Genomic DNA, 26433 nt, shown 5'->3' with positions numbered 1-26433 from the left:
GATGTCACAAAGCCCCTGTGTTGTGATTTGGACCATGCTGTGACATGTAATTTTATGGCTGAGTCGTGTTCAGTTGGGAGAAAACATTTAGAATCTGGCAGGTACTAGCTGAAATCATCCAATGAGAACACATTTTTCAGTTTTGTGTCGTAAAACATTTTGCTACTGTGTGCTCTAAAGAACACAACCCAGCCTACTGTATCTTCCCTCTAATACGTCAAGTTTTATAGGGGCCTCTGGAAACGGGACTATGGAGGCTAGTAGGCGGTTGGTAGCTCGCCTGCATACCATCACGGTGCTCGGGAAACACTTCTGGACGCACAACTTCTCCGTCTCCCTACTCTTGGATGAGCTGGGCAATGTGCCACAAGTCACAGGGTTGATTTTCTGCAAAGTTCGCTTGCTTGATGGCTCCTTTACTGAGGAATCTCCAAGGTGAGCATGGAGGGGGGTACAGCAGAAATATGGTGGTGTGTCACCAACTCTAGTGAGCAAGGGAGCTTTTAGTTGAATCTGTAGTCTTTCCTCGATTCCTCACGTCCTCTCACCTGAATAAATCAGAGTGAAGCAAGGACAGACTGCATTAGAGGCGAACATCCAAGATTTGACGAAAGACTTAAGATTCACCCACAGTTACAGAAATACTATTATCAAGTTGTGTGTGTAACCCACAGAGTGGAAGTCCTGCACAACTCGGTGCAATGGGGAAAGATGTTTGAATTTGAGTGCCAAACTGCAGTCAACAGCTTGTCTGGAGTCCTGGATGACTGCATGTGTAGACTGTCAGTTCGCAAGGTCAACTAATTTATCATAAATCAGAGTATCTTCCTGCAAAACAGTGTGTTTTGTGTCCTAAATGGCTCCCTATATAGTGCACTACATGGGGAATAGGGTGCCATTTAGGATGTAACATGGCAATTGTTACTAAATGGAGTAAAATTTGATAAAATATCCCATCTAGGTAAAACAGCATACATAAAATGAGGTGTGTTGTGTTTTGAATCTCATTTGAATCTTATTCAAATGTGCTGAAGGAGAGTGAAATTATGAAAAATATTAAATAACCTGTTTTTCTGTTCATGCAGGACACAAAGGGAGGAAGGTCATACCAAAAGGTAAGTTTGAGAGGAGAGTGACCACTGTTCCACATGTTCATGGGCAAGCTCCCAACATATAGCATAGTAAGGGCTTGCTTACACTTATCCAGACCCTTTAGATTGACAGACATGGAATGTATAGATGCATGAGGGTTGTTTTTTCTGTAGGGCATCCCTTTTTCTCACACCTTCAGTAATAATATCTCTCAATTTCCATGTTATTAGGTGGGTTATGTCGACCTCAACCTGTCTGAGTATGCAGGCTCTGGGTATGTGACCCGTCACTGCCTCCTAGAGGGATATATGAACAAGGACAACAAGCTGGACAACTCCCTTCTCAAGGTCAGCCACAATTATTTAGGTCCAAACGGGACCCTACTCCCTTTATAGTGCACTCCTTTAGTGCACTACATGGGGAGAATAGGAGAAGTAGATAAGTCCTCAGGCAGCACTGCTTAAGTCATAGTAAAAGAACAAAAGGTGGGTGCTCTTAGAGAAATGGAAGTTTGCAGTTGATGAGTACATTTTGTGAAAACAAAGTCTTGTAACAAAACCGATCCTGTATAACTTGTTGGATTTATTGGTTACCTGTCCAGGTGGGCCTACATATGCAGCTGCTCCAGGGAGACCCATGTTTCAGAGTGTGAGGATCTTATTGATAGCATTGATCAACTATTATTCACTGATACGGTATTATGGATGTTATTGCACATAAACTACTACTATTCAACGATCACTTAATTGATATTAATTTCCCAATTTTGATTACATTATGCCGATTATAGTCTTTGTCACTCTCCTGTTTGTGCTTTCCTCAGTCCTACCCAGCATTCACTACCAAATGGAACTTTATCATCTGAGAATGTCGAGCAGCCCAGAGAAAGCACCTCCAGTCACTCTGAGTCTGGTATGTGTGACCAGCCAGGGTTTGGACCTGTGCTACAAGACTGTCAACCTGCTGAGCTAAAGCCTAGGCATTAGCTCAGGAAAGCTAAAACACAAATCTTTAGGGCTTAGACTTGTGTGGTTAACCTAACAACCTCTGTTTAATATGTTTGTAGGCAAACACACCAACTCACAGAGATGCACCAATTAACTATCCTCATCAAACTGAAACCACCAAAGATCATTTGGCATTTGAAGTGAACCCCACAATGTTTTCAGGTTCATCAGAGGACACCCTGAGAACCCTGAGAAGGCAGCTGGTGATGAAGGGGGGGCTGCTGCTTGATGCCATGCCCAGTCAGAACCCAGAGGCACAGGAGAGGGCCAGAGTTGTCAGTCAGTTGACTCGGGTCGGGAACACACGGGTGGATGCCCAGGATGTGGTTGAACATCTCTGTCTAGAGAGCTTGGGCTCAGTATTTGAGATCCCTCCTCCCATGGAAGGTGCTTTGAACTTGATGCTGGTTTCAAGAACACAGATGAATCCTAGCCTGTGTAGGATTAAAAGCGTGACATACTATTCAATAGAGAGTGCTAATGCTTAGTATCTATATATATTACAGAAGCTGGACTTGCACTCTTTGTTGGTCAGGATGGCACCACAACCCTTGGTGTCACTCATATACAGAACAGGTAGCCTATTGGAGATGGATCTCAACTGATCCTTGAATTGTTATATGTTGATTCTAATGTAATGATATTCTGATTCTTAATTGGATTCCAGTGATGCCCAACTATGTCTCAACAGGGACTCCCATGCTGGAAGTGTAGAGAATGTCATCATAATGAAATAAATACAATGAAATAAAGATGTTTCACAACCAAACCACAAGAAAATCCTATTTTCTTTGCTCCTACCCTGTATCAGAGACCTACTGTAAATGACAATGTTTTAATGCAAATTAAGTCATGAAGAATATGAATAACACTTTAGTCAAATTGTAAACTCATATTTACTTATTCATTTTGAGTGCATTTGAACACTTTTCTATCTTTAAAAAACGAAGCGGACATGACGTAGGTGCTATGTTTACGTCAGCCAAGTTAAAAAATGTAATGGAAAAAAATCGACAACACGGAAGTGTCAAGATGGCTCCAAGCGGACTGAAGGCTGTAGTCGGAGAGAGTAAGTTAATACATTTGTTAATTATATAACTCTCTACTGTTCGACGTTCTGCGGTCGAAATAGTGCCTTTTTAATACCATCACGTTTTTAGTTTGTCACGAAAATTAATAACAGAAAACATCCAAACTGCCTGGCTAGCGATGCATAGCATTCGCCACTCAAGCAAGTTGCTTCCTAGTAATGCCTGGCCATGGGAAATAGCTAGCTGTCATTAGGTTATTTAAAATGTAAATATTAAATGTGACTGGGAAAGGTATGCCTCATCACTAGTAGCAGTATTTCAAGTAAGCTCTAAAACTTGTTTTGCTAACTTTAGAAAAGTTTGGTCATACGCACGTCCTTGAAAACATAGGTGCTGGTCTAATGAACAATACTAGTAAAGAACAAGAAGGCCCGCACACTATTAAAGATCCCAATTCACCGCTTTTTTGACAACGTTTCGATCCGAAACGGATCTTCGTCAGGTCAAACAAACAGTGCACACATACCAAAATATACACATCTCACTTCACGTGACCATTGCGGACATGACGCATGGTGGGTGAAAAAAATATTAGTTTTATCTCTAATAATTTTATAACAATGAGATGTGTACATGTCGTAGTTCCAAAAAATAATATATATTTACAAAATGACCAAGTCGGTGACTTGGAAGTCAAGAAGAAATGGTCTGATATCAAACTCCTGGTTCAGACCTCTAAGAGACATGGTACACAAACGGTGGATCCAATACAATTATCTTCTCAATAATAGATTATCAGTATCTCCCCCCTCCTAGGAGTCTTAACATGTTCGATGGCAATGTATCTCAAAGAGCTAATGTTGTGAAGAACCACCACATTGTCTAGAAAGGTACTATGTGGCACCGGTGGAATGTCAGACCTCACCAACAGTGGAGTGCGTCTGAAGACTACCCGCGGGGGTTCTTGAAACGTCTTTTAGAGTTGTGGATCAGTGCTCAAGATGTACCCTTGTTTTTTTAATGATGTGATCGAACTGTTTACCAAGTGGGGAGTATTGAAGGAAGCATTGAATGCTTTGGTCAGGAGGCCGGGGAGGTTTGGGCGTGAGGCTTTCATCCTGGGTCATATTTTTACAGCGTTCCCTTGTGTTTTGCTTACTTTATTATGGAAGCTATGATGGGAACAATAGGTCAAGTTGGGTGTAGCTAGTTGATTGTGGGCTGCCTTGTGATCAACCGTACACGTGAAGGAAGACGATGTGTACCTACTACCTGTGTAAGTTTGTTCCTTTGCCTTTTACGACCCAATTAGTTACTGTTTGACACTGGCTACCAAACACCACCTGAAAAAACATAGATAAATTGGGTCAACTTTAAGAGATCTCTGTCAAATATGGAACCAGGAGAAAAAATACTGATTACAGAACCTAGACTACTGTTGTCTATTTCCAAATGTTTTGCCTCTTGCCAGGCCATCATTGTAAATAATATTTTGTTCTTAATTGACCCCCCCTTAGGTAAACTAAATATAAAATAAACAGCTCTACTCATTCTGAGTTATTGGACACATTTCAGTTTTGTTACTGTAATATTTCATACTTCCTCTGTCTGTCTTTCCTCATCTCTTAAGAAATCCTGAATGGAGTTATCAAAAGTGTGAAGAAGGATGGAGAATGGAAGGTATTGTAAAAAATGTTTTGCGAGTTGCTCTGAAAAGGTCCATGTCAAAAGAAATAATGTCTAATGATCAATTGAATATTAATTGATAACGCCAATCTGTTTGTCCAGGTGCTCATTGTGGACCACATCAGCATGCGAATCCTGTCCTCCTGCTGCAAGATGTCAGATATCATGGCAGAGGGGGTGACTAGTAAGTGTTGGGATGGGATGGCCAGTGGGCTAGGCTACTTGTATTTGTCAATAACAATTTATTAGATCAAGGGACACATCATTCTAAACTAGGTTCAGAGTAGACCTGGGTTCAAACAGTATTTGTTTTCTTTCAAATACTTAAGCTGCGCTCAACTGAGCTTGTCTGGTGTAATGATACCAATAGTCCCAAAAGTACAAAGCCAACCCCTCCCACCTGGCACTTGAGACAGGCTCAATTAAACACTATTTGAAAGAAGTAAATACTATTTGAACCCAGGTATGGGTCATAGTATGAGGAAGTGAGTGTCTGTGGAGGCGTTCTTCAGTTAGGATTGTACAGTCACTAAATGATCTTCCTTTTCCTCCCCTAGTTGTGGAGGACATCAACAAGCGCAGGGAACCCATCTCTAGCCTGGAGGCCATTTATCTGATCTCTCCTTCAGAGAAGGTGAGAAGTGTGTTTCCCCCTGCCATTCCCCCTTTCACTATGTCATCAACTGCCATATCCTGTACTGCTGTAAAGCAATCTTACACTCTTCATCTTCCTCTTTTTCTCTCTCACCTGTGTGTGTGTGCGGATGTTCTCAGTCGGTTCGTGCTCTCATCAATGACTTCAAAGAGATTGCTTTCACCTACAAAGCGGCGCACATCTTCTTCACAGACAGTAAGACCATTTGTTTTAAAGTGTTATAAAAACTTCAAAAATGTACTCTTCCCTTGTCTGATACAAAAAAAACTGGTATCCTTCTGGTCATGTCTTTCTTGAAAGGAGATTCTAAATCTAATTGAGATTAACCTCGCAAAATGACAAAAAGCAGGAATATTTTGTTTAATAATACAAAATAACTGTTGGTTTTGTGACAATCACCTATCCTGCAGACTGCCCAGATGCTCTTTTTGCTGAGATTGGGAGGTCCAGAGTTGCCAGAGTCATCAAGACTCTGAAGGAGATCAACGTGGCTTTCCTGCCATATGAGTCCCAGGTGGGTACCTACCTACCTACCTACCCACCCACCCAACAGCACCTTCTTTGAACTTTGCTCAACTCTGATCGCATGGCCAAATTGCCAAAAGTCTCATCTTGCCACCTCCCATTGAAAACAACACATTTTCTGGTAGTTTGATCGCTCTAAGGAGTATCCAGTGAAAATTCCCAGTAATTGTCGTCTCTCGCTCTCTCTCCCTCGCGCCCTTCCTCTCCCTTCTCTATTCTAGGTATTTTCCCTGGACGATCCCAGCTCCCTGCACGCATTCTACAGTCCAGTTGGAGAGGGGAATAAAGACAGAATGATGGAGACTCTGGCAGAGCAGATCGCCACCCTCTGTGACACCCTGAAGGAGTACCCTGCCATCCGCTACCGCAGGTACCTATACACACCATACCCTAACTTACAGACAGGTCTCATAAATACAGGCATGCAAGTGCTACCAGAGGTTTCAGTGGGAATTGGATGTTCATCTGAGTAAATGGATACTTTTAGTCCTCCAATAGTGGACGAAGGTAGCAACACCCCAAATGGATCGCGAATTGACACTTTTCAATGTCTTTTTCAAAGCTCATCACACATGTCTTGCATACAGAGCCTGTCTTCAATGGTCTTTTTGCACATCTGTGTCTGTGCTAGTTCAGTCGCAAGTCACCCCTCTCCCTCTCGTTCTCTCCCTCCCTCTACCATAGCGGTCCTGAGGAGAATGCCAGACTGGCTGAGGAGGTGTATCAGCGTCTGAACGCCCATAAAGCAGACAACCCCAGCATGGGAGAGGTGAGGAGAGGAGACACCAATGCCTCACCACCTCTCGCAATACACAACACTTTTTTACAGTACTAATAGTACCATGTCTGCTTGGCTCAATGACCGTTCACTCCCTGAAAACACACTGCATTGAATGACTTCTATCGGGCAACCATCAAATGCTTTGTCTTTATGATACTAGACTTATGCTATGATTATTGAAGCATTTTGAAAGTGTTACATCTATCGGAGTCTCTCATAGCTACTTCTACTTTCTCACTTGATTTCCTGTAAGTTATATTTCACACTCTCTGTTGTTCGGCTACTTTTCTCTCCTTTTCTGTCTTTCCTAGCTGGCATTTCCTTAAGCCTGTTGGACTTCTGAAGGCATGTATTCATTTGATATAATTTACCTTTCTGCTCTTATCTTCTCCATGGTCTCTCTGCCTCAGTACCCAGCACAGTAATACCATTTTCACACTATCAGAACCGTACTGTGCTGGCTCGGATATGTGTTTTTCACAACAAAATATCCACTGTGGTGTGTGCATAAGCAGGCCAGCGCAGTACAGTGTGAAAAGGGTATTAGAATATACATGGCAGAGATATTTTCTTGTTTTTGTAGTTGTACTTTTAGAAAAAATTGAATGTGTGAAAGGCTGGCGTGAAAAAAACTGAATGTGGTCAAGTCTGATGGTGACACTGAGTAGGTGACTTGTTGGTAAATCCTGTTACCCAAAAGCATTCCTGACATTCTATTGTATAGCTAGAGACAATATATTTGATATATAACAATATGCCCTGTCTGCCAAAGCATTGAAAGAGTTAACTGGTAATTAAAAAGTGACATTTTTAGGTATAATTTCTTGCCCTAACGTGAGATGTCTCATGCGTTTTCAGGGTCCTGACAAGGCCAGGTCACAGCTGTTGATTGTGGACCGTGGCTTTGACCCTATCTCTCCCATTCTTCATGAGCTGACTTTCCAGGCCATGGTCTATGACCTTTTGGACATCAAACAGGACATCTACAAGTAGGCTTAGTTTGGCAACGTGTTCCCAATATACTGCACTACTTTTGACCAAGGTCCATGATGACCATATGGAAAATGCTATACAGACACTCCTGACCTGCAAAACGATACTTCATTTCAGAATTGGTTAAGATTAGCTTAAGGTTAAGGGTCAGTTTTACATTTTGGTTAGTCGTTTTACAGGTTAGGAGTATAACCTTTCTCCCACCATATTATTATTATTATTATTATTATTATTATTATTTAAATTTTTTAGTGTAGCTATATATAGTACTAATGTATAGTTACATATCATACCATGAGTAGAAGAAGGTATCTGTTATCCCTGTATAACGGTTGTTATTTTGTGTGTTCTAGTTATCAAACGATCCCTGTGTTATTGTGTGTTGTAGATATCAGACGACTGGGATCGGGGACTCGAAGGAGAAGGAGGTTCTCCTGGACGAAGACGATGATCTGTGGGTCCAGCTGAGACACATGCACATAGCCGACGTCACCAAGTAAGACACACGCTCATCAAGATCACATACGACTAGTGTTTTTAGTTTATCTAACCTCAACTAATAAGAGATGACATGACATTTTCGATGTACCCATTCCATGGCACATGGTTTATTAATTGATACGCAAAACAACGCCGGATTCAAAACTTCGAATTTTTCAATTTAAATTATTGTACAAAATTCTTGCAACTAATAGAATGTTATATAAATGGGGGATACAATCTTCTCAGCTCTGTAGATTCTGCTGTGAGGAGGCAGAGTCATTAGACCATTTATTTTGGTATTGTCCGCATGTAGCTCGTTTTTGGTCACAGGTCCAGGAATGGTTGAAGAATTGCAACATTTGCGTAGAACTAACGCTACAGATAGCAATACTGGGGGATTTGAAAAGCCATAGTCAATCAATCAATAATATAATAATTATTTTAGCAAAAATGTTTATTTTTAATTTACAATCCGTGGAAGCTATGAGAATAGGAAGATTCAAATCTTTTGTGAAGCATCACAGCACAGTTGAAAAATATATGGCAAATAAAAATCCGAAATGGATGATGTTGGAAGATAGATGGGAAAGGTTGAGTGGAGCTGAAGGGTGGGACTAATAACAAGATAAACAATGTAGGGCATACGGGATCTGTGAAATGTGTATAGGTGCGGAGCTATTGGTTACAAGTGGAAATCAAACTGGATGGACAACAGAAATAGAGGAAGGACTAAGAACAAACAAGAGAGAACTATTATAAAGTAGACTGTGTCTGTAAAATGTGTATAAGATGTATAAATTGAAGGTAAAAACAGAAATGTTTATCAGTTTACTCCAATTGGGGGATCGGTGGTAGGGTTTGCAGGGAATAATAATAAAGGTTTACTCTTTAAAAAAAGTATGTATGTCTATGTAGGTATGTGTATGTATATGTATGCATACGTGAATGGATATATATATTTACCCCAAAAAATATGTGGGATTGGAAATGATGCAGACAATTACATTGGAAGCAACATTCTTTCCGCAATATTAAGCTGATCCACCCCCCCATAAAATAAATAAATAAATAAGAGATGACATGATCCAGAGTTTATGGAGGTAAGTTACGAGTGTTGTATTCAGGAAGTGAATTGTGAAAATTCATATCATGAATTCTCTTTCTTGAATTGAACACTGAATTGAAGCCAGCGCTGGGTTCAGATGTTGATGCTCTTTGTTTGTGTTTCAGGAAAGTGACAGAGCTGCTGCGTGTGTTCTGCGAGAGCAAGAGGATGTCCACTGATAAGGCCAACATCAAAGACCTGTCTCAGATGCTTAAGAAGATGCCACAGTACCAGAAGGAGCTCAGCTTGGTGGGTATTCCTTGTCTTTCCATCTAAAAATCAGTTGATTGGTTGAGGCTGGCATTCATGTCTCTCCAGTGATCACATACTGTCAGCCTAAATGTCAACACATGTTCTATTCACATTTGGCAAAGACACGGGCTGTGTTCCAATGTCCATATTAGCAGACAGTAGGATTTTTACCTGCTACGCTGAAAGCTTAGTGCAAGTTACTTTATCCTATTGTTCTCAGGAGTGAGCTGCACGTAAAACTTTTTTTTTTTTAAGTGCATTTTACACAAGGGGCAATCTTTGCCTGATTTAATTGAAATTATTAGGAGCGTATTACCCTCTGCAAATGTTGCGCATCCGGTGTAGCAGGCCACTTATAATGCATGCCCAATACATTTTTTCATTCTACTGTGCCTTCAGAAAGTATTCACGCTCCTTGACTTTTTCCATTTTTTTTTGTGTTACAGCTGGAATTTAAAATGAGTTAAATTGAGATTTTCTGGGGTCACTGGCCTACACACAATACCACAATGTCAAAGTGGAATTATGTTTTTTAGAAACTTTTACAAATTACTTAATAATGGAAAGCTGAAATGTCTTAAGTCAATAAGAATTCAGCCCTTTGGTTACGGCAAGCCTAAATACGTTCAGGAGTAAACATTTGCTTAAGTCGCATAATAAGTTGCATGGATTCACTGTGTGTAATGGTGTTTATCATGATTTATGAATGACTACCTCATCTCTGTACCTCACACATACAATTATCAGTCGAGCAGTGAATTTCAAACACAGATGCAACCACAAAGATCAGGGAAGTTATCCAATGCCTTGCATAAGAATGGCCACCTATTGGTAGATGGGTTAATAAAAATACAGACACTGAATATCCCTTTGAGCATGGTGGTTATTAATTAATTAAAATACAGGCGTTCTTCCTAACTCGGTTGCCGGAGAGGAAGGAAACTGCTCAGAGATTTCACCATGTTACAGAGTTTAATGGCTATGGTTATAGGAAAATGGTTATAGGAAAACTAGGGATGGGTCAACAACATTGTAGTTAACTCCACTATGCTAACCTAATTGACAGAGTGAAATGAAGGAAGCCTCTACAGAATAAAAATATTCCAAAACATGCATCCTGTTTGGAACAAGACAGTAAATTATTACTGCAAAAAAATTGGCAAACCAATTACCTTTTTGTCCTGAATACAAAGTGTTATGTTTGGGGAAAATACAATATAAAACATTAGTGAGTACCACTCTCCATATTTTCAAGCATAGTGGTGGCTGCATCATGTTATGGGTATGCTTGTAATCTTTGTGTGTAACCTTTATTTAACTAGGCAAGTCAGTTAAGAACAAATTCTTATTTACAATGACTGCCTACTGGGGAACATTGGGTTAGCTGCCTTATTTAGGGGCAGAACGACAGATATTTGCCTTGTCAGCTCGGGGATTCGATTCAGCAATCTTTCGGTTACTAGTCCAACGCTGTAACCACTAGGCTACCTGCCACATCTTTAAGGACTGTGAAATTTTTCAGGATAAAAAAATTAATGGAATGGTGCTAAGCACAGGCAAAATCCTAGAGGAAAAGCTGGTTTGGTCTGCTTTCCACGAGACACTGGTAGATGAATTCACCTTTCAGCAGAACAATAACCTAAAACACAAGTCCAAATCTACACAGGAGTTGCTTACCAAGAAGACAGTGAATGTTCCTGAGTGGCTGAGCTACAGTTTTGACTTAAATCTACTTGAAAATCTATGTTTAGACCTGAAAATGGTTGTCTAGCAATGATCAACAATCAATTTGACAGGACGTAAAGAATTTAGAAAAGAATGGGCAAATGTTGCGCAATCCATGTGTGGAAAGCTCTTTGAGACTTACCCAGAAAGACTCAGAGCTCTATAATCACTGCTAAAGGTGCTTCTACAAAGTATTGACTCAGGGGTGTGAATGTATTTAATTTTCCCTCCAAAATTAAACAGTTCTTAAAAACATTTTGATTGTGTCATTATGGGGTAGTGTGTGTAGATGGGTGAGAACTGTAATTGAATCCATTTTGAATTCAGGCTGTAACAACAAAGTGGAGTATCATGAGAGTGTTTTGTGATGACATCAACTTTTAGAAGTTAATAAGTAATGTATTTATTTTGATTTGCAGTACTCCACTCACTTGCACCTGGCTGAGGCCTGCATGAAGAAATTCAAAGCCTCGGTGGACAAGCTGTGTGAGGTGGAACAGGTCAGTGTTGCTACAAAACAGAAGTCCCAAATGGCACCCTATACTCTATATAGTGCACTACTTTTGACCAAGACCCATGGGGATCTGATCACAAGTAGTGCACTATTTAGAGAATAGTGTGCCGTCAAGCTCCCTCTCTCTCTTATGAAACCATATGCAAATGGCCTGGCAGGTACACTCATAATACACCCAGGAGCATGCTTTTGATTCTCGGAAGTTTAAACAAACCCTGTTTTTATTTAACCAACATGACCCTTGAGATGAATCTTGTCTTTTTCGAGAGTGACCTATAGCATTTTAATTACATGTTTTTGATTTGTATATGTTTCTGTTTTGTGATTTTTTTTTTATCTATTTTTTTTTCATTTTTTTTCTCCCCCATCTTTCCTGACATCCTCTATCATACTTTCTACACTGAAATGTTTATTTTCCCAAAGATATCCTCCTCTTCCTTGTTTTTCTATATAATGTAAAAACAAATATAAATATTATCTTGAATAATCACATCCCTGGTTGTTAGCCTTAGGTGGTTAAACCATGAATGACTAGGTCACTATGATAATGTTGTGTAATATATTTTAATATTTAGAACTATCTTATCATATAATAATGCTGTCCCACAGTGTCGTCCGGGTTAGGGGAGGGTTTGTCCGGCAGGGATGTCCTTGTCCCATCGCTCACTAGCGACTCCTGTGGCGGGCCTGGCGCAGTGTGCGCTGACACGGTCGGCAGGTGTACGATGTTTCCTCCGACACATTGGTGTGGCTGGCTTACGGGTTAAGCGGGCATTGTGTCAAGAAGCAGTGCGGCTTGGTTGAGTTGTGTTTCAGGGGGACGCACGGCTCCCGACCTTCGTCTCTCTCGAGTCCGTACGGGAGTTGCAGGGATGAGACAAGACTGCAACTACCAGTTGGATACCACGGAATTGGGGCGAAAAAGGGCTGAAAAAAAGTAGTGCACTATATAGGGAATAGGGTGCCACTTGACACGCTACCATAGTGTGACGCTGTCTCGCGTCCTAGTGGGCATCCACTTAACTAATGTTGTGTAAAGGGCTTGAGACGAGACGTGTCGCACATCTCTATTCAAGTGTCCCTCTCTGAACCTACAGTAATGCACAGGAAGCTGTTATGTCATACCTAGTCTTTAATGTTGCCAGGCTGATTAATGTTGCCAGGCTGTTATTACTACATCCATCCAGAAATCTTACACCATAAGACATCGTACATCTCAGACTAGAACCCCTTTCCCTTCCTGGTTCCCAGAACAGCTCCTACTTTCTCCCTCAACACATTTACCCCGTGCCAAATGGCACCCGAGTCCCTATTTAGTGCATTACTAATAGCGTTCCATTTGGGACGCATGCATTGTTTTGATCTTAATGATTCTAATAGCGCCGCTTAGGTTTGTTTCCTAGTCTTTAACATGGTAGGTTTAGTGGTGGATCATTTGAGACGTACCCAGCATGTCCAGGAGTGAGGTAATCCGGGTCTGATTGTGGGACTAGGATCTGCAGTGTTAATGCACTGATGCAGATGGGGTGGACCTAAATGCATCATTCTCTGAGTGGTCGATTTGTTGTTTCCCCCCATATGTTTCCCAGGACCTGGCCATGGGGACTGATGTAGATGGGGAACCCCTGAAGGATGCCATGAAGAGCATCGTCCCTGTACTCCTCAACACCGACATCGACCCCTATGACAAGATCCGCATCATACTGCTCTATGTCTTCCACAAGAAGAAGGGTAGGTCAACAGAATGGCACTGGCTGCATGATCCCAATGTGTCTGCTTTCTGTCAATGCATGGTCAAGACACACACACACACACACACACACACACACACACACACACACAGCAGGTACAGCAATATGAGCGTTTCTAATATGATAGGACACAGCTACTCTCCACCTGACTGCTATTGAAATGAAATGGTAGCTTTCCTGAACAGCTCTATAAGATCAATTGACTTGATCACATTTCTTTGGTGTGTGTGTGTGTGTGTATATATTTGTGGATGTTGGCCTGAGGAGCAGATGGTGGTCTTTAAGTTGAGCGCTTGGCTCTACTCTGTAAATAATGATGGTCTCTCTAAGGATATATGATGTGGTTACTGTTGATACTCGGGGGATGATAACAGGCTAGCTAAGGAAGCAGTTTTGATTAGGCTAACTTGATGAGTCGTCACTCATCACGTTTTCCAGCTCTACTCTGTATAACGGTGGTCTCCTCACACACAGGCATTGGAGAGGAGAACCTGACCAAGTTAATCCAGCATGCCAACGTGCAGGCAAACAGCAACATCATCACCAACCTACAGCACCTGGGCTGTCCTGTCATCGCTGGGGTCAGTAGGGCTCTGTCTCTCCGGTCTGTCCGTCTCTCCGCCGCTCTCTCTCTCGTTTTTGGGCTGAACAAATGCCTCTCTTTACAGTGAAGCCTTTTTCCCCTTGTTATATTTTGAACGATGTGAAATGTTGTGTTTCAGGCTCTCAATGCAGGGAAAACACTGCCTGAGAAGAAAGAGCGCAAGGAGAGCACGTACCAGCTCTCCCGATGGACACCCACCATCAAAGATGTGATGGAGGTATGGAGGAGGAGAAGGATAGACAGTGTGGTTTGAGGAAGTTGGACCTGCTTTGAAATGGGCCTGGGCTTTCCCACCCAGACCCGATATGCGTACATACATAAAAATAAAAATATATATAGAGACCCTTTCACGAACTGACCCGGGACAACTAGACCCGTTCCATATAGACTTGGTCAGATCCAGGTCCGACCCGAGTGCAGGAAGCAGCAGAAAAGTACATTTTAAAGATTTTTTTTATTAACCGGAGATGATAAAGCATGAGAGAGAGAGAGGTGCTGCTCTAGCAGGGACCGTACTGTTTGTGTACTGTGAGAGTAAGGGAGGATCACCAAGCAGACTCGTGCTATGTATTTTATTTAACTAGGCAAGTCAGTTAAGAAAACATTCTTATTTAGAATGACTGCCTAGGAACAGTGGGTTAACTGCCTTGTTCAGGGGCAGAACGACAGATTTTTACCTTGTCAGCTCGGGGATTCGATCTAGAAACCTTTCGCTTATTGGCCCAACGCTCTAACCACTAGGCTTCCAGCAGCCCCATATACCCTTGACAATAATATCAGATAAGACCCGTGACATTTTTTTGAATTCTGGATCGGGTCTCAGGTATTTGGGTACAGGTGGAGCCGTCAACAGCTGACTGACGACAGGACGGTCGGCCATTAGTGCAGTTGAGTCCGTTTCGGCGGTAACATGGACTCTAAACAAAGTGATTAAACTTTGTTGCTCCTTGTTGAAACAAGCAACAAACCCCCCCCCCCCACAATGCAGCAGCACACATAGAAATAGAATGAATAGAAGTGGCTTGGAACCTATAACCCTGGCAAATTGACTGGTAAACTCATGGGTACACTCGCAATGGCTTCCTGATATAGACCCAGTCGGTATTAGATAGAGAGGCACGACCCTGCCCGTCTGTGGGGAAGACAACCTGTGCTTACCCCAGTGGCTCACAGCAAAAACTTGACCTTTTTCAAACACAATTCCCTTGTTTTAGTCAATTACAAAACTACATTTTAAGAAAAGTACATGTATAAAGATTACTTGTCAACATTGCCTGCTCTCTGGCCTTCTCACGACTTAGAAAAACGTTTAGGCTTCCCAGATCCCCCTTTTCTGTCATGACGATGCTAGCTAGCAGCCACTTGAGTGAGTGCTACCTACCGACCAGAACATTAAGCTAGCCAAGACCAACAACACAAACAAACGGACTATACGAGTAGTGAGTAGAGTTCCAAACGGACTGTACTAAACAAGTTAAATGTCTTACCTGTGATGTTTTCCACACACATGGTTACGTGTACTCTACTTGGACACCGCGCCCCACATTTCTCACTCTCCCACACCGAATAGCCTGAAGCCACAGGGCTCTTCTCACAGGCTCTGTTTCCCTATGTGGGAGCCCTGCAAACCATAGGTCAGTATTTATGACCTGGCTACATGTACATTGAACAACACAGCAGCTTTTCTGCATGTTTTGTTGTTTCTGTATAACAACAACAAATCTATGATGAAGTCGCCTCTTACAATGTGGATCAACAGGAAATAATGTTGGTGTTCCCCAACTTGTGGGCGTGGTCGAGGAGGAATTCCTTATTACATGAATACCGACTGGGACTATTGTGAGGCATTTGACTAGCCAATTACTGTCATCCAAAAATTCCAAGTCTGACCAACCATGTCTGCCTATTTTTCCAGAATGCCATAGAGGACAAGCTGGACCGGAAGCAGTGGCCATTCATCTCTGAGCCTGCCCCCATCAACACCATGCAGACGACTGTCAGGTGTGTATACTCTATACACCACGGGGGGGGGGGGGGGAGCCGGTCTGGGGACAGAGAAGGGGCATGGCCTTATCGGAGGCAGATGGATAACCAGGGTCACATACGTTAACATTCAGATTTAATCTTTAAAATAGGGCTTTGGCGCAGTTAAGTGGGATGGAGAGGTGAAAAGTTAGTTGATCCAAGCTGCCATTAGACAGCCTGTGAATAATCTACCAGGAGTTATTTTATTTTTAGTTTGTTGATATAGCTTGTTCATGTTGTACAGTGCATTCGGCAAGTATTCAGACCCCTTGACTTTTTCCACATTTTGTTACGTTACAGCCTTAATCTAATATGTATATATTTTTTTTCCTTTATTTAACTAGGCAAGTCAGTTGAGAACAAATTTGTATTTTCAATGACTTGCCTAGGAACAGTGGGTTAACTGCCTTGTGCAGGGGCAGAATGACAGATTTTTCCCTTGTCAGCTCGGGGATTCGATCTAGCAACCTTTCGGTTATTAGTCCAACGCTCTAACCACTAGGCTACCTGCCACCCCAATATTAATCAAAACATTTTCCTCATCAATCTACACACAATATCCCATAAGGACAAAGCAAAACCAGGTTTTTCTAAATGTTTTCTAATTTATATATATATTTTTTTGTAAAACAATTATTTACATAAGTATTCAGACCCTTTACTATGAGACTTGAAATTGAGCTCAGGTGCGTCCTGTTTCCATTGATCATCCTTGAGATGTTTCTACAACTTGATTGGAGTCCACCTGTCGTAAATTCGATTGATTGGACATGATATGGAAAGGCACACACCTGTCTATATATACACAGTGCATGTCAGAGGAAAAACCAAGCCATGAAATTGAAGGAATTGTCCATAGAGCTCTGAGACAGGACCTGGGGAAGTGTACCAAAAATGATCTGCAGCATTGAAGGTCCCCAAGAGTACAGTGGCCTCCATCATTCTTAAATGGAAGAAGTTTGGAACCACCAAGACTCTTCTTAGAGCTGGCCACCTGGCCAAACTGAGCAATCGGGGGAGAAGGGTGACCAAAAACCCGATTGGTCATTCTGACAGCTCCAGAGTTCCTCTGTGTAGATGGGAGAACCTTCCAAAAGGACAACCATCTCTGCAGCACTCCACCAATCAGGTATTTATGGTAGAGTGGTCAGACAGAAGACACTCCTCAGTAAAAGACACGTCAGCCTGCTTGGAGTTTGCCAAAAGGCACCTAAAGGACACAGACCAAGAGAAACAAGATTCTCTGGTCTGATGAAACCAAGATTGAACTATTTGGCCTGAATGCCAAGTGTCACGGCTGGAGGAAACCTGGCACCATCCCAAAGGTGAAGCATGGTGGTGGCAGCATCATGCTGTGGGGATGTTTTTCAGTGGGAGGGACTGGGAGACTAGTCAGGATCGAGGGAAAGCTGAACAGAGCAAAGTACAGAGAGATCGTTGACGTAAACCTGCTCCAGAGTGCTCAGGACCTCAGACTGGGGGGACGGTTCACCTTCCAACAGGACAACGACACTAAGCACACAGCCAAGACAACATAGGAGTGGCTTCAGGACCAGTCTCTGAATGTGCTTGAGTGTTCCAGCCCGGACTTGAACCCGATCTAACATCTCGTATTTTTTTTTTTATATACATTTGCGAACATTTCTAAACTGTTTTTGCTTTGTCCTTGTATGGTATTGTGTGTGTGTAAATAACAATTTCATCCATTTTAGAATAAGGCTGTAGCGTAACAAAATGTGGAAAAAGTCAAGGTCTGAATACTTTCCGAATGCACTGTATAAAAGCTCATCTGAAGGCACTCCCGGGCTTGGTAATCTGTGTGTTTGCTAATTAATTTACACAATGCAGTGGTGTCCCAAATGGCACCTTATTCCCTATATGGTGCACTACTTTTGACCAGAGCCCTGGTTGAAAGTTTTATTTTTATTTTTTATTTCACCTTTATTTAACCAGGTAGGCAAATTGAGAACACGAGAAAGTTGTGCACCATATAGAGAGAATAGGGTGCCATTTGGGACATACACAGACTTCCTTGTTCAGAGCAAAGCTCTTCTTGAGGGCAGGGTTTAAATTCTTGATAAAATATTTATATACACACACACACACAGACGTTGTGTCCTAAATGGCACTCTATTCCCTTTTATAGTGCACTACTTTGGACCAGGGCCCATAGGGCATTGGTCAAAAGTAGAATACAATGTAAAATGGGATCCCATTTGGGATGCACCCATGAAGAAATATGTTATATAGCAAGGACATCAACAGCTTAATGGAATACAAACGTGTTCACATCTGGGGATGTAACTTTAAACATGTCAACATCCGGCAGCTGTTCTTTTAGCTTTATAACTGTATACCCTGTGCTTTTGTTCTCGTCCCACTGATGTTGTGCATTAGCCTACAGTACCAGACCCATACTCATTCTACATTGTAGAATAATAGTGAAGACATCAAACTATGAAATGACACATATGGAATCAAGTAGTAGCCAAAAAAGTGTTAAACAAATCAAAATATATTTCATATTTTAGATTCTTCAAAGTAGCCACCCTTTGCCTTGATGAAAGCTTTGCACACTCTTGGCATTCTCTCAACCAACTTCACCTGGAATGCTTTCCCAACAGTCTTGAAGGAGTTCCCACATATGCTGAGCACTTGTTGGCTGCTTTTCCTTCACTCTGCGGTCCGACTCATCCAAAACCATCTCAATTGGGTTGAGGTCGGGTGATTGTGAAGGCCAGGTTCATCACTCTCCTCATTGGTCAAATACCCCTTACACAGCCTGGAGATGTGTTGGGTCATTGTCCTATTGAAAAACAAATGATAGTCCCACTAAGCGCAAACCAGATTGGATGGTGTATTGCTCCAGAATGCTGTGGTAGCCATGCTTGTTAAGTGTGTCTTGAATTCTAAATAAATCACTGACCTTGTCACCAGCAAAGCACCATCACACCTCCTCCATGCTTCACAGTGGGAACCACACTTGTGGAGATCATCCTTTCACCTACTCTGCATCTCACAAAGACACGGGGGTTGGTTCCATAAATCTGAAATTTAGACTCATCAGACCAAAGGACAGATTTCCACTGGTCTAATGTCCATTACTCGTGTTTCTTGGCCCAAGCAAGTCTCTTCTTTATTATTGGTGTCCTTTAGTAGTGGTTTCTTCGCAACATTTCAACCATTAAGGCCTGATTCACGCAGTCTCCTCTGAAAAGTTGATGTTGAGATGTCTGTTACTTGAACTCTGAAGCATTTATTTGGGCTGCCAATTCTGAGGCTGGTAACTCTAATGATCTTATCCTCTGCAGCAGAGGTAACTCTGGGTCTTCCTTTCCTGTGGCTGTCCTCACGAGAGCCAGTTCCATTATAGCGCTTGATGGTTTCTGTGACTGCACTTAAAGAAAATGTAAAAGTATTTGAAATTTTCCAGATTGACTGACCCATGTCAGTCAATATAATTATGATTGTTGGATAACTACATAATTACTAATGTACAGTACATCACAGGAGGCTGGTGAGTGGTGTGAATGGAATTTTATCAAACACATTAAAAACACTGTGTTTGATATCGTTCCATGTATCCCGTTCGAGCCATTTACTATAAACCCACCCTCTCCATTTAAAGTGCCACCATCCACCACTGATGATTTATTTTACCCCAGCAAATAATTTCTACATAATTAGAAATGTACATGTTTTATTATGTTTGTATCATACTGCAGTAGTGCGCGGTTCGGACAATGGCACAAGAACAAGTCTCCAACGGAGTATCGTTCCGGCCCTCGGCTCATCATCTTCATGATCGGAGGCGTGTCCCACTCCGAGATGCGCTCCGCCTACGAGGTCACTCGAGCTACCGACGGAAAATGGGAGGTCCTGATTGGTAAGGAACACAATAGTTGGACTCAAACTTAACAGTGTACACGTTTGTATTTTATTTAACCTTTATCTTTAACCAGGCAAGCCAGTTGAATTTTTATTTTATTTACAATGACGACACACCATGTACCCTCGTTTGGAATTCCCCTGCTGTTGGCGCGAAAAGATCCTACAGTGCCTTCAGAAAGTATTCACACCCCTTAATTTATTCCACATTTTGTTGTTACAGCCTGAATAGATTACATGGATTTTTTTTTTCTCTGGACACAATACCCCATAATGACAAGGTGAAAACCACGTTTTCAGACATTTTTGCAAATGTATTGAAAGTGAAATGTCTAGAAATATCAAATGTATGTAAGTATTCACACCCCTGAGTCAATACTTTGAAGAAGCACCTTACACCTCTGGGTAAGTCTCTAAGAGCTTTCTATACCTGGATTGTGCAACATTTGTCCACTTATTATTTTCTAAATCCTTTAAGTCCTGTCAAATTGGTTGTTGATCATTGCTCAACAACCATTTTCAGGTCTTGCCATAGATTTTCAAGTAGATTTAAGTCAAAACTGTAACTCGGCCACTCAAACATTCACTGTCTTGGTAAGCAACTCCAGTGTAGATTATCCCTTGTGTTTTAAGTTATTGTCCTGCTGTCAAGTTGAAACAGACTGAACCAGGTTTTACACTAGGATTTTGCCTCCTGTTAGCTTCATTCTGTTTCTTTTTTATTCTGAGAAACTCCCCAGTCCTGAACTATTGCAAGCAATACCCATAACATGATGCAGCCACAACTATGCTTGAAAATATGGAGAGTGGTACTTCTTAATGTGTTGTATTGGATTTTCCCCAAACAACACTATATTCAAGACAAAAAGTGAATTGCTTTGCCACATTTTTTGCAGCATTACTTTAGCGCCTCGTTGTAAACAGGATGCATGATTTGGAATATTTGTATTTTGTACAGGCTTCCTTCTTTTCACTCTGTCAATTAGGTTAGTATTTTGGAGCAACTATACTGAACAAAAATCTAAACGCAACATTTAAAGTGTTGGTCCCATATTTCATGAGTTGAAATAGAAGATCCCAGAAATGTTCCATATGCACAAAAAGCTTATTTCGCTTACATTTTGTGCACAAATTTGTTTACATCCCTGTTAGTGAGCATTTCTCCTTTGCCAAGATAATCCATCCACCTGACAGGTGTGGCAAATCAAGAAGCTGATAAAACAGCATGATCATTACACAGGAGCGCCTTATGCTTGGGACAATAACATGCCACTATAATGTGCAGTTTTGTGTCACAACACAATGCCACAGATGTCTCAAGTTTTGAAGGAGCGTGCAGTTGGCATGCTGACTGCAGGAATGTCCACCAGAGCTGTTGCTAGATATTTTAATGTTAATTTCTCTACCATAAGCTGCCTACAACGTCATTTTAGAGAATTTGCCAGTAAGTCCAACCTGTCACAACCGCAGACCATGTGTAACCACGTCAGGACCTCCACATCCGGCTTCTTTACCTGCGTTATTGTTTCAGACCAGCCACCGGGACAGCTGATGAAACTGACGAGTATTTCTGTCTCTAATAAAGCCCTTTTGTGGGGAATAACTCATTCTGATTGGCTGGGCCTGGCTCCTCAGTGCGCCCAAGCCCAGTCATGATTTCCTTATATGAACTGTAACTCAGTAAAATCTTTGAAATTGTTGCGTTTATTTTTAATCAGTATATATAATATTGTTGATCCATCCCCAATTTTATCCAATCACAGCCATTTAAACTCTAACTGTTTTAGTCACCATTGGCCTCATGGTGAAATTCCTGAGCGGTTTCCTTCTGCGGCAACTGAGTTAAGAAAGACGCCTTTATCTTTGTAGTGACTGGGTGTATTGATACACCATCCAAAGTGTAATTAATAACTTCACCATGCTCAAAGGGATATTATTCAATGTCTGCTTTTTTTCCTTTGCAAGACATTGGAAAACTTCCCTGGTCATTTTGGTTGAATCTGTGTTTGAAATTCACTGCTCGAATGAGGGACTTTAAAGATAATTGTATGTGTAGGGTACAGAGATGAGGTAGTAATTAAAAAATCATGTTATACTATTATTGCACACAGTGAGTCCATGCAACTTATTGTGTGACTTGTATAGCACATTTTTACTCTTGAACTTATTTAGGCTTTCCATAACAAAGGGGTTGAATACTTGACTCAAGGCATTTCAGCTTAAATGTTTTTATTCATTTCAAAAAACAATTCCACTTTGACATGATGGAGTATTTTGTGTGTAGGCCAGTGACGACAAATCTCTGAATTCAGGCTGTAACAACAAAATGTGGGGAAAGTCAATACTTTCCGAAGGCACTGTATATCCCCCAGCATGTTTTTTTTCATGTCCGGTAAATGCGCCGCTGAGTCTGTCTCTCTCCATACATTTTCATCACGAATCTTCACAATGAATGTAAGCGTCTTTGGGTTTCAGAAAAGCGCTATATAATTAGTATTAATATTCCTGTTTTTCGTTTCCCCTCCTCTCTATAGGTTCGTCTCACATTGTCACTCCCACCAGCTTCCTAAATGACCTGAAGAAGCTGGACCTGGTTTAAACTCCTGAAAGCTAGGTATAACCCTCCCTTCTCTCCTCAGGCCTGGAAGGGAGCTGGTCTGAGTTTGCTGGGAGAATGTCTCTGAACACAAACCTGGATTCAAATTGCGCTTGTTTTAATTAAGCCTGCCGGGAGTGCCAGATCAGTGGGATTTGCAGTTTGCACTTTTTAGGACTATTCCAGTGGTTCTATTGGGTTAGACAAGTTCAATTGAGCACAGTTAAAAATAAAACGAATACTATTTGAACCCAGGTCTGCTGTTAACGGTGGGGTTCATCATGAGATGCTTGTGTACTCGTCTGTTGCTGGGTTTGAGATGACTAAAGCAAAGTGCCTTTTTTAAGATGTAGTCATCATTAAAGGAATGTATTTGATGATTCTCAATATTTTATTGAATTTTCTTAGTTGAATTATGCTTGAATTAAAACAAATGATGTACATACGTATTAATGTAATGCTGTGATGGACATTGTTTGCTCTGAATATTTAATTAAAACAGTCCTTATATTATGAAGATTATTTGAACCTGTGTCTTCTACTGTAATTGAGCTACAAATATGGGGCTGCATAACAACGTTCTAAAGTGTCTTCCTCTCCTTTTGTCCTCACTGCTGAAGAACGAAAGGATATAAAGAGCAGTGGCCTCTTTAGACTATTGAGATGTAACCTGTGTTGCGACCATTAAATACTTGTGTGCCTTTACCGAGTTACATTTATTGTTTTCATCTGCCTGAATGTCTTTACTACTGTAGTGTCTTTCTCTGAAATCATGCACTTTCATAATAATATAGGTTTTATAAAGGAAGGGATGATGTGTGGTTGTTAGGGCCTTTGATGTCTTTGTATTTTAGTCCAAAATTATGAATAAACAAAATGCATACATTTTACTCTTTGTCATATGTTCTAGCTGCCATGAGAATGCCAAGAGAATCCCTGGTGTTGAAGCCAGGAGAAATCAACATAGTACTAGTCTGGGTACCGGGTGCAGATTAAGCCTGGAAAAACACTTTCAGTTTAGATTATTTTTAGTCCAGGACTAGGACTGTGTCTGGGAAACTGTCCCTATTTTGATTGTATACATGAATTCTAATGTCCATTTATATGGCAATCAAGCATGAGTTATGTATTGTAGCATGTATTCTAATTTCTATGGTTTTCACAATCGATGTTGAAGGTCTTTGTTTAATGTAATTGATATTGAACACCAGCCTGTTTAGGATTGGAGACTTTATGGCACTGAGCTTAATTACTTATGCATCCTTATCCTCACTTCTTAATACTGCATTATGTGTCAGTCTAAATAAAATAAATGTCCCACTTAAAAAATAAACGTGTTTTAATGTGTATAGACTTTGAGCAAAAACACCACATGGATGCTTCACAAGTCATTTATAGCGTTTCATATTAGATAATGGTGATATAACAGGCCGCTTCATCTGGTGTTGCATCTGGCATTTGCTAAGGTCCACTGTAGCTCAGCTGGTAGAGAGCATGGTGCTTTCAATGCCAGGAGACTGGGTTTGATTCCCAGAACCACCCATCCGTAAGATGCACGACTGTAAGTCACTGGATAAAAGCGTCTGCTAAACGGCATATATATCATATGTATGCCTTATAAAAGTCTTATGAATGCTTTAGTAAGCCTTACAAATTTGGTGTAGTTTGAAGTGGGACCTAAATAGTCCCCCCATATACTGTATGTTCTTTATCAATGGCTGAAATGACACCGGTATCTGGTTCTGAGTGAAGCATCTATGCAGGCTTATAAAGGCTTCATTAACCTTTCATTGCTACCCATCCCGGATCCGGGAGCATCCTCATCAAAAAAGCTGACTAGCATAGCCTAGCCTAACGCGACAGGGATATCATATAATATAATTTTCATGAAATCACAAGTCCAATACAGCAAATGAAAGATAAACATCTTGTGAATCCAGCCATCATGATTTTTTAAATGTTTTACAGCGAAAACACTATGTATTTCTATTAGCTAACCACAATAGCAAAAGACTCAACCGCATATTTTCATCATTTTTCTACCGCATAGGTAGCTATCACAAAACCGACCAAATAGAGATATAATTAGTCACTAACCAAGAAACAACTTCATCAGATGACAGTCTTATAACATGTTATACAATAAATGTATGTTTTGTTCGAAAATGTGCATATTTGAGGTATAAATCATAGTTTTACATTGCAGCTACCATAAAAAATATCACCAAAGCAGCCAGAATAATTACAGAGAGCAACGTGAAATACCTAAATACTCATCATAAAACATTTATTAAAAATAAATGGTGTACAGCAAATGAAAGATAAACATCTTGTGAATCCAGCCAATATTTCAGATTTTTTAAGTGTTTTACAGCGAAAACACAATTTAAAAAAAGTAAAAGTAATGTTTCGTTCAGGGTGGGACTCAAATACGGTATATGTTATTTAATAGTGACTGGAATTATTGGTTAAGATAATTTAGTATGACACTGAAGACAAGTCTGTGACCTGCAGTCAGCCTCTGTACAGACGATCTAACCCTGACCTCTGACCTGCCACCCTGCATGCCAACCATTCACATGATGAGGATGTGCGCTCGACAAAACACAAACAACATGCATACATGGATATGGCTTTAATGATGTCAGCTGAATGTTATCAACAGCGAAAAGATCATCCTGTCTAGAGGATTATATATTTTATCTGTGATCACAGATGGTGATATTGAAGAGGGATGGAGGGTGGCAGCGGATGGAGCACTTAATGGGGAGGGGTTAATACTTAAGGGCTTATGTGATCCTTTAAAAGCATCCCCTCTAGTCACAACCTGCTTCTTATGCACTGGTACTGGCAATATCAAACCTCGCAAACATTATTCGAAAATCATACTCTTTTTAATCCATTTGGAATTTCCTATTACTACTGTAAGAGATATTGAGTTCTACGTGGTGTGTTCTCTCACCTGAAGTAGTTGTTGTGCCACTTTTCCACACTTGACTTGTGATTTGGCTCTGGTCGTTCTGGATGATAACAGCTGCTGAAGTGGAGACAGATTGGAGGAAACAGTATCCTGCTGTTGTGTCATTCATATTTATTAAATTATTTGTTTCATTTTACATCAGGATACACATAAAATGACAATAATTAGTTATTTTTTATAGCCAGCCAATGTAAAACGTGAATGCCTTTGAAAATTGTAAGAATAATTTGAATGTGGTTGTATGGGTTTATGACTGTGTTCAAGAGGTTTTCATTGTACTGAACATTCATCTGTCATTCTCTGTTGTGTCACTAGCTACCTAACTATGTTCATGTTACTGCCAGACCTGCCTGGGTTCAAATACTATTTACGATAGAAGCTGACTTCTCCACATTGGGGGACTAGATACAAAGTGCTTTCATTTATAAACTGTAAAACAGATATGAATGAAAATAGCCTCAAATTACAGGAGACATTATGTACTGTTTCCTCATATGAAACACTTGATGACAAATAAAAATAAGCTGGAGTATAGAACCAAATAAAATGTTTTAGCTTCACTGTCCAAATACATAATGTGTGGACTGTATGGCTCAGGTCTTGTATTTATAAAGTGAACGAATGCTGATCTAGAATCAGGTTCCCCCAGTACATCTAATCTTATTCATAAGGATCTAAAAGACAAAACTGATCCTAGATCAGCACTCCTATTATAAGAGACTGTATGAAATGTATATAGT

General features: G+C 40.8%; 2 protein-coding genes across 2 annotated transcripts; both read left to right on the top strand.

Moving 5' to 3' along the window:
* Positions 1-9: 9 nt before the first annotated feature.
* Positions 10-2804, top strand: LOC129823950 (EEIG family member 2-like). The gene is made up of 8 exons (XM_055883094.1): positions 10-435; positions 675-795; positions 1086-1115; positions 1323-1439; positions 1694-1740; positions 1916-2004; positions 2262-2486; positions 2606-2804. The coding sequence occupies exons 1-8, from the start codon at positions 251-253 to the stop codon at positions 2677-2679; spliced, it is 888 nt and encodes a 295-aa protein (XP_055739069.1). The 5' UTR covers positions 10-250; the 3' UTR covers positions 2680-2804.
* A 281-nt stretch (positions 2805-3085) lies between these two features.
* LOC129823916 (syntaxin-binding protein 2-like) lies at positions 3086-23603 on the top strand. Its single transcript, XM_055883030.1, has 18 exons — positions 3086-3168; positions 4761-4810; positions 4919-5000; positions 5374-5450; positions 5591-5666; positions 5882-5985; positions 6218-6366; positions 6681-6765; positions 7636-7766; positions 8159-8266; positions 9484-9607; positions 11755-11835; positions 13439-13580; positions 14075-14181; positions 14323-14421; positions 16120-16205; positions 19955-20115; positions 22652-23603. Exons 1-18 carry the CDS (start codon positions 3099-3101, stop codon positions 22714-22716), a joined length of 1797 nt encoding a protein of 598 aa, XP_055739005.1. The 5' UTR covers positions 3086-3098; the 3' UTR covers positions 22717-23603.
* The last annotated feature ends 2830 nt before the right edge of the window (positions 23604-26433 follow it).

The sequence above is a fragment of the Salvelinus fontinalis genome, chromosome 2, assembly GCF_029448725.1.
Source record: "Salvelinus fontinalis isolate EN_2023a chromosome 2, ASM2944872v1, whole genome shotgun sequence".
NCBI lineage: Eukaryota > Metazoa > Chordata > Actinopteri > Salmoniformes > Salmonidae > Salvelinus > Salvelinus fontinalis.
This window is presented reverse-complemented; position numbering and strand designations above follow the sequence as displayed.

Coding starts and splice junctions, on each gene's coding strand:
- LOC129823950 (XM_055883094.1), top strand. CDS start 251: ATGGAGGCTAGTAGGCGGTTGGTAGCTCGCCTGCATACCATCACGGTG. Junction 796..1,085: donor GTAGACTGTCAGTTCGCAAG/GTCAACTAATTT, acceptor CTGTTCATGCAG/GACACAAAGGGAGGAAGGTC. Junction 1,440..1,693: donor TGGACAACTCCCTTCTCAAG/GTCAGCCACAAT, acceptor TTACCTGTCCAG/GTGGGCCTACATATGCAGCT.
- LOC129823916 (XM_055883030.1), top strand. CDS start 3,099: ATGGAAAAAAATCGACAACACGGAAGTGTCAAGATGGCTCCAAGCGGA. Junction 6,367..6,680: donor CCTGCCATCCGCTACCGCAG/GTACCTATACAC, acceptor CCTCTACCATAG/CGGTCCTGAGGAGAATGCCA. Junction 11,836..13,438: donor AGCTGTGTGAGGTGGAACAG/GTCAGTGTTGCT, acceptor TATGTTTCCCAG/GACCTGGCCATGGGGACTGA.